General features: G+C 49.4%; 1 protein-coding gene and 1 long non-coding RNA gene across 2 annotated transcripts in view; one reads left to right on the forward strand and one right to left on the reverse strand.

The window, feature by feature from the left end:
* The first annotated feature begins 14 nt into the window (after nucleotides 1-14).
* Nucleotides 15-1165, forward strand: LOC129391431 (uncharacterized). Its single transcript, XR_008615555.1, has 3 exons — nucleotides 15-330; nucleotides 433-532; nucleotides 634-1165. It is a non-coding gene; the product is annotated as an uncharacterized lncRNA (long non-coding RNA).
* Nucleotides 1160-11460, reverse strand: part of LOC102996580 (galactoside alpha-(1,2)-fucosyltransferase 2) — a 15724-nt gene continuing 5423 nt past the window's right edge. Inside the window, exon 2 of the mRNA XM_007112381.4 lies at nucleotides 1160-3314. Coding sequence (XP_007112443.2) covers nucleotides 2278-3312 — 1035 coding nt within the window. The 5' untranslated portion in view covers nucleotides 3313-3314 and the 3' untranslated portion in view covers nucleotides 1160-2277. The remainder of the gene's footprint in view (nucleotides 3315-11460) is intronic.

The following is an 11460-nucleotide window of genomic DNA, read 5'->3' on the forward strand; positions in this document are numbered from 1 at the left end:
CAACTCCTTAAAAGATAACATTCCTTCTTGATCTCGTAAGGCGTCACATGACCCACCAGGATGACGCTTAGATCTGGATTATGTAAACTGTCAATAACACATCATTTGATGTACAGCCCTCTGTCTCAAAATAACTTAAATAACTGTGCCTTGATTTCTAACCGGTGGAACAGTTCTCAGAGCTTTCTGAGATGCTCTTCCCTGGTTATAATCCTCAAATTTGGCCCAAATAAAATTTTCCATTTCTTTCTTAGGTCCACTGATTAATTTTTCCATCGACACTTCTTTGAAATTGGCTATGACCACATGACTTTCTTCCGTCACTGAAATGTGAGTGGCAAACCTTTTTTTCCTTTGTACTCATTTTTGGAGCTTCCTCCCAATTTTTTTTTTTTTTTTTTTTGTCACACTGTTCATCATGTGGGATCTTAGTTCCCCCACCAGGGCTGGAACCCGTGCCCCCTGCAGTGGAAGCGTGGAGTCTTAACCTCCGGACCACCAGGGAAGTCCCAGCATCTTCCCAGTTCTTAGGGTATTCTTTCATTACCTTTTCTTGAATCAGCTCCCTTACAAATATGGTGGCCGTGTTTGTATTAGGTGACCCGATTGAGCCAATCAGATTATCTTTTTCAGGAATGTCAAACTGTGGCAGAGAGACACGAGGAGTTTCTGTTGGGCCCTTGAAATGAGACTTCTGTTTCACCATTACCTCCGCGGTCCACCATCTCTGCATGCTGGAAATGTTACGGTAGCCTTCTCACTGGTCTCTTTGTCTCCATCCCTGCCCTTACAGCCCTATCTCCACATAGCAGCCAGATATGTCCACACAGCAAATCAGATCATATCACTCCCCTAATTAAAGCCCTCTGATGGCTTCCCATCGGTCTTAGAATAAAACCCAAAGTCCTCATCATGGTCGACAAGGCATTTCATGGTCCCACCCTGCTAACTTCTCCACCTGTATCTGTCTCCATGTGCTCCAGTCACACTGGTCTCATTTCACTCTCATGTATAACTAGACTACCCCCCGCCCCGCCACAGGACCTTTGCACGTGGGATCTCAAGTCAGGTGAGGATGTGCTATTGGCCTACTTCATGCCAAAGTCATCAAAGAATTTGCAGATGCAGACACTAATCTATTTAGTTTGTTATCCAGTTATTTATGGCTGCCTAACAGGTCATCCCAAAACTTAGTGGCATAAAACAATCAGAGTGTTGTGCTCGCAGAATCTGTGAATCAGGAATTCAGGAATTCAGCACCCCGATTTTCTTACTGCAAGCCACCATGTCCTTCAGAGGAAGCTGATCAACTCCCCAGCTGCAGGGGGCAAAGATTTATTGATCTGAAGCTACATCAATCCCAGGGTCTCATTCACCATGCCTTATAAGGGGTCAGGGGGCATGTGACACACTTCTGGTCAGTGAGACATGGGGCCAGTTGCTGGAGGATTTGGAAGGTTTCCCACACTCTTCAGAAGGGACCTAAGATAAGAACAAACCTCTTTTTGCTGCCTTGGGAAAAGGATATCTGTGTGACACCTGAGTATGTGACAGCTTTCTTGGGACCACAGGGAGCATGTGGGAGGTGATTTAAGAGATTATGGCAGCTCAACATGATGGACAGAACTGGAGTCTTTTTTTCTTTTTTTGACTTATTTTTATTTTTAAAAAATTTATTTATTTTATTTATTTACTTTTGGCTGCATTAGGTCTTCGTTGCTGTGCACGGGCTTTCTCTGGTTGCGGTGAGCAGGGGCTACTCTTTGCTGTCACGCGTGGGCTTCTCATTGCGGTGGCTTCTTCTCTTGAGGAGCACGGGCTCTAGGCGCGCGGGCTTCAGTAGCTGTGGCTCGCGGGCTCTAGAGCGCAGGCTCAGTAGCTGTGGCTCGCGGGCTCTAGAGCGCAGGCTCAGTAGTTGTGGCGCGCTGGCTTAGCTGCTCCAGCAGCATGTGGATTTTCCCGGACCAGGGCTCGAACCCGTGTCCCCTGCATTGGCAGGCAGACTCCTAACCACTGCGCCACCAGGGAAGTCCCAGAACTGGGGTCTTGTTGAGCTGCTAAATCAACCCTGGAGATGTGCCACCTCTGGTCCTGTTGTGTGAGACACATGAACGTGTTATTTAAACAAGTTAGTTGGGACTTCTGTTACTTGCAGCCTGAAGCATTATGGTACAAGAAGGAAGTGTTCTGGAACATGTGATAATGTGCTCCTCATACCTTGGAACAGATCCTGGGGGAGCCAGAAAAGGAGAATGCAGTGCTGAGTTCCAGCTAACCTCAGTGCTTGAGGAGTGGGGACAGGTCTGCTGCGATCCCAATCCACTCTGGCAGGAAGGCTGCCTCTGGCTTAAAGACTTTGAGGAAGGGAGAGTCTGGGAGGGTATAGTTGGCCAGGTAGATGGTCTCTCCACCTGCGAGGTAGGCGGCCCAAATCCCAAACGTTCCAATGGTCATGATGGTGTGATTACACTGCGTGAGCAATGCAAAATCCTTGGCGGGTGAGCCCTCAATGCCATTGCCGGCGAAGACCACATCCCCGCGGGAGGCCTCGATGTTTTCCCGGCACCACGCCATGCCGTTGCTGGTGACCACGAAGACGGGGGAGCGGTAGCGAGCCCGGAACCAGTCCAGGGCCTGCTCCAGGTATCGCCGGTCGGCCACCACGCCCTTCCACACGTTGGGCATAACGTGGACGTAGTCCCCCCGGCGCACGTGGACCCCTACGTAGGTGCTCGGCCGGCTCCCATTCACCTGCAGACCCCGCAGGAAATTCTGGGCCTCCTCGCGCACGTGGTCGTGCAGGGTGAACTCCTGGAGGATCTCGGCGCGGAGGTGGTGGTAGAAGGTCCAAGAGCAGGGGTAGCCGGTGAGGCGCACGTACTCGCCCGGGATGTGTCGGTACCGGTCCTCCATCCAGTCGTTCAGGGGGTAGTTCTGCCAGGGGATCCTGCTGGCCGTGGTGTCGTGCAGGACGGGGAGGGTGATTCTGAAGATGGGGGCCAGCGTGCTGTGCATCTGGGGTGGAATGAAGGCCGGCCGCCCGTTCATCCTGGCCAGGGCGTACAGGGTGGCGTACTCGCCCATCTGGTTCCCCAGGCGGCCTATGGCATTGATTGTCCACATGCCCTTCAGCTGGGGGCTCCACTGGGGGCTCGAGGGAGATTCCTTGGCTGCTGGCTTCGGCGTCTGTAACTCCCATGTGGGCTGAATCTTCGCTAGCCTCTGCTGAAGGTGAAATACGGTGGAAGCCGTGAAGACAAAGAAGATGAAGGGGGCCTTGGGGAAGAAGAAAGGTGCCTGTGTGCTGAGCATGGCTGTTAGGAGAGGGAGAGCAGGAAACGGTTAGCTCAGGGGACGGAGGCCCTGGGGTAGCGCACGAAGCTGGCAGAGCGGTTGTCCGTGCAGACATTGCGCGGATGTACGTACGTGTGGATGTACTCTGCGTGTGCATGGAAATGGGTGTGAGTACTCGGGTGACACGTGTGCAGGTACAGCTCTGGAGTGTGTTATGTGGCTGGGTCTCCACTGGACTCATATGTGCATGTTTACATGTGTATATGCACTGCATGTATATAGACACCCATGGCATGTGCGTTGTATGAGTATATACGGGTATCTATGTGTTGTGTACATATGTGTGTGGAATTGTGTGCAGGTGAATGGACATGTGTACATTGTATTGTACGGCTGTGTATATACAGGCACACGTGATTCTATTGCACTCTGCAGATACTGCATTTTTTTACAAATTGAAGGTTTGTGGCAAGTCTGCATTTTCAGATGACGGTTAGCATTTTTTAGCAATCAGGCGTTTTTTAAAATTTTTATTTCACACATAAAGTAGGCAGATCTCAAGTGTCTAGACTGATGAAGTTTTGTTTTTGTTTTTTAATCTTTTGGCCACAGTGCGTGGCATGTGCGATCTTACTTCCCTCACCAGGGATGGAACCCGCGCCCCCCGCAGTGGCAGCACAGTCTTAACCACTGGACCACCAGGGAAGTCCCACAATCAGGTTTTTTGTTGTTGTTGTTGTTGTTTTTAACTCTAATACAGTATTTATTTTTCATTCACCAGGTCTTTTTTTTTTTTTAAATCAGGTGTTTTTAATTAAGGTATGTACATTGGGTTTTTTTAGGTATAAAGCTATTGCACATTTAATAGACTACAATAGAGGGTAAACACAACTTTTATATGCACTGGGAAACCAAAAAAAATTGTGTGACTTTGTTGTAATATTCGCTGTATTGTGGTGGTCTGAAACCAAACTCAAAATATCTCTGAGTGATATTTGTGTTATGTACACATAGGGGTGTGTACTATATATATGGTGTGCAGGTGGCTGTGAACAAATAGCACGTCTGTATGTGTGACGCTATGCATACATTACGTGTATACACATTGTATGTTGAAATGTGGGTGTTTATAGACTGTAAGTATACATGTGTGGCTGTCTATATATAATGAGTTCAAGTGTACGAACCTACTATTTACTGGGGATCCAGTTTCTTTTTTTAATAAATTTATTTATTTGTTTTTATTTTTTTGGCTGTGTTGGGTCTTCGTTGCTGTGCACAGGCTTTCCCTAGTTGCAGTGAGCGGGGGCTACTCTTCATTGCGGCACGCGGGCTTCTCGTTGCGGTGGCTTCTCTTGCTGTGGAGCACGGGCTCTAGGCGCGCGGGCTTCAGTACTTGTGGCGCGCAGGCTTCAGTAGTCGTGGCGCTCTGGCTTAGTTGCTCTGCGGCATGTGGGCTCTTCCCAGACCAGCGATCGAACCCGTGTCCCCTGCATTGGCAGGCGGATTCTCAACCACTGCACCACCAGGGAAGCCTGTGATCCAGTTTCTAGAGATGTCCATCTCTGCATGCCCAGCCTATCTATATCCCTTTTTTTTTGCAGTACGCGGGCCTCTCACTGCTGTGGCCTCTCCGGTTGCGGAGCACAGGCTCCGGACGCGCAGGCTCAGCGGCCACGGCTCACCGGCCCAGCTACTCCGCGGCACGTGGGATCCTCCCGGACCGGGGCACGAGCCCGTGTCCCCTGCATCGGCAGGCGGACTCCCAACCACTGCGCCACCAGGGAAGCCCTACCTATATCCCCTTTGATGGGAAATTGCCCTGCCCATCAAGAGCTTGACCTGCCCACCCTCCTGGCCAGAGATGACTGAACTTGAGACAGATGCCTGGCTCCACAGTGGCTTCTCCTTTCCTTGGTTAAGGTCTTAACAAGTGTAGGCTGGCTCTAAAAGACGAGTTGGCCAATTCACTCTTTTGAGTATTTTTATTAAAAGGCTCAGAAGGCAGTTGGTAGGTGAGAGTTTTTTCCTCCTGATGCTATTCGGGTGTCCAACAATTCAAGTCAAATCTGACACTGTCTTCGTGGACTTAGCATCAGATCCCACAAGTGAAACAGTTCAGCTCCTGAAGACTGCCCCCAACTTCAGACACCAGTCTCAAGTCCAGGGCCATTTATACTCTGACTGACCAGTCATGGATCAGGGATTCCCATGACCAGGAAACTACCAGGCTTGATAATTTGCTAGAATGGCTCACAGAACTCAGGAAGACACTTTACTTATGTTTACTAGTTAATTATAAGGGAGACAAATGAGTAGTCAGAAGAAGAGGTCCATAGGAGGAGGTCCAGAAGGGTCCTGAGAACAGGGCTTCTGTCCCCTTCGAGTTGGGGTAGACCACCCTCCTGGCTCATGTTTGCTAACTCAGAGGCTTCCTGAAACCCATTGTTTAGGGTTTTTATGGAGGTATCATTATGTGGGCGCGATTGATTAAATCATTTGGCCACTGGTGATTTGCTCAATCTCTGGTCCGTCTCCCCTCCTCAGAGCTGAAAAGTGCCAATCTTCTAATGAAGGCTTGGTCTTTCTGTTGACCAGCTTCCATCCTGAAGCCATCTAGAGGGCTGGCAAGAGTTGCCTCATCAAGTCCTATCACTCATCCATGACAAAATGCCAAGGATATTAGGTGCTATGTACCAGGAACTGGGGACAAAGACCAAAGATCATTCTATGAAACCACAGCAGGTAATCTTGAAAGGGAGAGTAAGGGGTAGATGTGGCTGGGACGTATCAGTTGCAGGCTGAAGCAGAGGAAGCCAGTAACCAGAAGATACCTGAAGAGACGTGCAGACACCTCAAAGGAACTTCAACTACTGGTCAAGAAATCCCAGAAAATCTGCTTATATTTGAACAAGTACAACCTGTTCCTTTCAACTCTGGTTACAACAGAAGCTAGTTCCAGGAGTTAGGGTGGTTGCATAGAACAGACCTCCTGAAAACACATGGGACTCACTATGGTATTGAGACGGCAGGGAAGGGGGCAGGGCACACCCTTAAAGAATGACACAGCCTTTGAGAAAAACAGGGTGTGACAAAAACTGGTTAGAACCAGTTAGGTCCAAGATGGCGGAAGAGTCGACTTCCAGTAGACGCTGAGCCTCATTCTATGCTCATTGTAATACATTAGCATATGCTAAATGACACACCCACAGGGGCCATGACAGTTCCAAGGCTGACCATAAAAGCCCCAAAAGTGGGCGATGGTCCAGTTCCTGGAAATCTCTGTCCCTTCTCCAAAATAGGTGGAATAACCTCCCACTTCTTAGCCTGTGAAATTTCCCAGCCCATAAAAACTAACCACCCCATATCTTGGGCCCACTCTCACCTTCTGAGATGGTCTGCGTTCTGCCTATGGAATGTGTATCTCTCTAAATAAACTTGCTTTCACTTTACTATGGCCTCCTCTTGAATTCTTTCCTGTGCAAAGCCAAGCACCCTCACTTGGTGGCCCGTCCCAGAGCCTCACCCGAGACCTGGGACGTGACAATCCTCTCAACACCACATTCTCCTGCGACATCATTATAGGAGGCCCAGGGCATTGAGGATTCCCCATCTTGGGTCATAAATCTTGACCCAGTGGTCTGTAGAGTGAAGCAGTTAATTAAGCTATTGGCTGAGATGGTTGAGAACATATCATAGGCCGGAAAGGATGAGATTGCTGAACATAAGTAAAGAAAAGCAGGAAATGAATGGCTTCTGACTCCCCGTTACGTGGTTAGAAGCCAGCAAGGAAAAGCAGAAAAATCCGTACTTAACCTCATCACAGTTAACACCTTATTGTTGCTAAGATCCCATCTAGAAATGACTGATGGTCTTTGTCCTTCTGCAGTCTAGGCTGGACCGACACGTGTTGCCGCAGGGAAAGGGCAGGTCTGGCCACTGACTGAGAAAGCTCGGACTCTTGAGTGAATGGGAAGGCCGATATCTGGGAGGAGTCCCAGGAAACATGGCTTTCTGTTCTCTCAGCTCTTCCAAAGACTTCCCTCCTCCTTCTCTGTGAATATGAGGCTCCCACCCAGGTTAAAAAAAAATCCCTTCCTCCTGAGCAGGCTTTAATCGCAGCATATTCTGGAAGCTCTGCACCAAAGTAGGTTAGAGATAAAGGTTTCTATTTGATTTGGTCTAGGGCTTGTGTTCCTGGTCAAACTGTTGAACCAAATGGCCATGAAGAAGAGAACACTGGGGCTACATCAAGCTAGGTGTGACCTGATTGAAGCTGGGAAGCTTCCAGAAGCTATGCCGGTGTGGTCCTTTAGGGTTCATTATGGCTGAGAAAAGTTAGCACAAGACCTAATGTAGCAACATCCCTGCTTCTGATTTATGAGTCTCTGAAACCCTCTGAGTCCATTAAGATCACAGGAGCGGGGGCTTCCCTGGTGGCGCAGTGGTTAAGAGTCCGTCTGCCGATGCAGGGGACACGGGTTCAAGCCCCGGTCCGGGAAGATCCCACATGCCGCGCGAGCCATGGCCGCTGCGCCTGCGCGTCCGGAGCCTGTGCTCCGCAACGGGAGAGGCCACAACAGTGAGAGGCCCGCATACCGCAAAAAAAAAAAAAAAAAAAAAAAGGATCACAGGAGGGTTCTCTTTTCAGAAGAGACTCAGGCTTGTCAACTAGATGGCCGGATTGGAATTGAACCAACTCAGCTGGGGGTGTGGGACCTTTGGGTGTCCCCAGGTGTTGAACACAACCAGAAATAGACTTCTGGGTGGTACAACCTCCTCTAGCCCGTTCCGCATTGAAAGATAGGAGCCAGGGAGGCTGGGTTTGCTGAGTAAGGTTTATTTCAAAGCTCAGTTTTGGCTCACAAAAGTCTCAGCCTTATTGCCCACAAGCTCCAGATAAGGCCACTTTCTCAAGGCCACTGAAAGTGAAGCCTCCACTCACTCAGCCCTGCGTGGAATGTACTTGACTTGGTGACCTGGAGAGGACACATCTCTCTGGGGTTAAGCGCACACCCTCGTGCTGTGGACTGGATTTTGGCTCCTATAGTCATTAGCTGTGTGATTCTGGACAAGTGACGTCACCTTTCTGAGGATTAAAACAGTGCCCAGCCCACACACACATGCAGTAAATTTTTGATATTATCACATACAAAGCAAAAGGTGCTGTTCTGTATGGGCTCTGGGCCAGGGACCAGTGGGTTTCCACTTTTCCTGTTGGGTGTATGGGTAATGGTCAAATCTAGCATTTAGACCTCAGATCATAGTATTGGGATGATCCTCCTCTAGGTCCTCTAGGGCAGACCTGGAGGAGGAATCAATTTCATGAGAGGCTGTGAATCCTGAGACCAACTAAAGTAGCTCCGTACCAGAAGCAGATACAATAGATAGAGCTGACTTTGGGGATTATCCTTCTGGGGAGTGAGTGAGTGTGTCTGTGATTCACCTGCCATGATTGCAATTTGATCTTTTTTTTTTTTTTTTAAATAGAGTTGATGGGAATTCCCTGGCGGTCCAGTGGTTAGGGGTTCAATCCCTGGTTGGGGAACTAAGGTCCCGCAAGCCGTGTGGGTAGCAAAAAAAAAATATATAGAGTTGAAGGCATGAGATAAAGAATATGGGTGATGGGTGATCAAGAGTTGCACTGCACTAAGGAAGTACATTGTTGCTTGTGCAACCCATAGACCTTGTTACAGCCTGTTATGGGTTGAATTGTGGCCCTCTAGAAGAGAGATATTGAAATCCTAACCCCTGGTACCTCAGAATGTGACCTTACTTGGAGACAGGGTCTTTACAGAGGTGACCAAGTTATAATGAGGTCATCCTAAGGTGGGCTCTAATCCAGTAGGATGGGTGTCTTTATGAAAAACGCAAACACAGCCCACAGTGCATCATAGGCTGTTGGCCAAAGGGTGGCCCATCCATTGGCCAATCTGTGATGTGTGCAGGTGGGTGCTGGCTCAAGAGGATAAGTTGTACCAAGCAGGTTCTCTCCCTTGGGAATTTGAAGTTAGAAGCACAGAGAGGGTGGCCAGTTGATTGTGAGCTTGGCAGTGGAAGGGCCTCTTAGGGCCCAGCTAGTGCAGTATGTTAAGCCATATCTAGGATGAACTGGAGAAATCCCAGAGCGAGTGAATTCAGCCCTGAGAATAAAAATCAATAAAGATCCTATGGAGAGGTGAAAGTATCACTGTGCTCCAGGTGCCTTCCTGGTTCCTGTTTCCCTCAAGGCCATGCAGCACTTTCATTCAGGTCCAGATCCCTCAGACTCTGCCCCTGACCGGGGGGAGGAACCCTCTGAGGACTGGAAAGCTGGAGGAAGGAAGAGGAAGCATCAACGGAGGAGGAGGAAAGCTCCCTGTGGAGTGGACGCTGCCTTTTTTCCACCACGGTTTTCTCTTCCTTCCCCCAGCTTGAAGGGCAAGGAGTAGGCTCGGAGCTTCTGTCTGGCTCCAGATTTGCCGAGCTCGGGACACGGAACAATGGGAGCCAAGGGGGATGCTTGTAGGAAGACAGAAGGATGGAGGGAAGGAAGGGAGAGAGAGAGAGATGGAAAAAGACAGGAAAAGAGAAAGAGGGAAGTAGAAAGGGAGAAAAAGACAGGGACAGAGAGAGAGAGAGAGACAAAAAGAGACTGAGACAGAGAAAGATGGAGGCAGGGAAAGAGAAACACAGAGAAAGAAACAGACAGAGACAGGACTAGAATGACAACAGAAGAGACAGAGGGAGAGGCAGAGAGGGAGAGAGAAAAAGGCCGCCGGGCAGGATGGATCTTCCTCCACTGGGTCCCACCTCCAGCCCCTGCTCTCCCCCAACTCTCTCTCTCTCTCTCTCTCTCTCTCTCTCTAGGTCAGTCCCTTTTGAGATCTCTCAGTCTCAGTGTCTTTATTACACACTTCCTCCTGTGAAGGAAGGGACAGTGTCCATCTTGTCCCCTGTGTGTCCCCTACAGCCCTCAGAAGCTGGGCTCGGCACATAGCAGCTGCTCAGGAAATACACGCAAGAAGAATGCAGTCCCTGTCTGGCCCCATTTTTTTTTTTCTCCCTCCTCTCAGTGAGTCTCTGCCAGCATCTCCCTGCCTCATTCATTTTCCAATATCCACCCCCCGCTTTTTTGGGGGTCTCCATTTCCCAGCACCTAATAGGTTAAAAAAAATGAATATTAGAAGCACAGACCTTCACAATCCAACCTCTTCAATTCTGGACCTGCAGCGGGCGCCCCTGAATGTTCCTTCGAAAAAATTTGTTTACAGCAGTCAGAAAGACAAGGTCAAAGGAACAGCAGAATGTTCTAGAACAATGTCTCTCAGTCTTCCTGGTTGCTTCTCCCCTCCGCACCCAGGAAGGGGGATTGGCCACTGCTGAGGAGCCTCACTGGCCTCCAGACCTCGACCCCATGACCTTGACCGAGGCTTCGGGGAGAAGAGGAAGAGGTGGGGAGAGCCTCACAGGGTGAAACCCAGTGTCTGGGAGTAGGGGGCCACGCTGCGAGGTTTTGAAAGATTTAGGTTTGGAGAGAAGCTCTATGGGGTGTGGCAAGAGTCTCTGATTAGCTGTGTGACCTTGACCAAGGGCCTCTCAGTGCCGTCATCCAAAAAGTGGGGGTGATAATAACAGCACCTCTCTGCAGGGCTGTGGAGTGAATGCTGGACCACGCGGGCTGTTCCTTTCATCTGGAGCGGGGTTAATACCCCAAACTCACATTATGTCATCGAACCAAACGTCCTGTCTGTGTCATCGTGCTCCCCTTCCTCCCCGTTCTCACAGCTTTATCTTGCTGAATTTTAACAACCATCTTGCGATCATACACACACCAATTTAAAAGCTGAGGAAACTGAGGCTCAGAGACCGGTCAGAGAGCGGGTGAGTGGCAGGCTTGGGGAAAGGCCAGGGCTGCGGGGGCGGGGAGGGGGTGGACTGGGGAGGGGTGGAGACCTGGAAATCAGCACCCCCTGACATCATCGGGGTCACTGGAGGTGAGCTCTTGGGGAAAGCCGACAGCTGCAGTCAGAATCTAAGGCTGACGCAAGAGGGAAGAGATATGGGAACATATGTATATGTATAACTGATTCACTTTGTTGTAAAGCAGAAACTAACACACCATTGTAAAGCAATTATACTCCAGTAAAGATGTTTAAAAAAAAAAAAAAAAAAAAAAAAAGAGGG

The sequence above is a fragment of the Physeter macrocephalus genome, chromosome 17, assembly GCF_002837175.3.
Source record: "Physeter macrocephalus isolate SW-GA chromosome 17, ASM283717v5, whole genome shotgun sequence".
In the NCBI taxonomy this organism is placed as follows: domain Eukaryota; kingdom Metazoa; phylum Chordata; class Mammalia; order Artiodactyla; family Physeteridae; genus Physeter; species Physeter macrocephalus.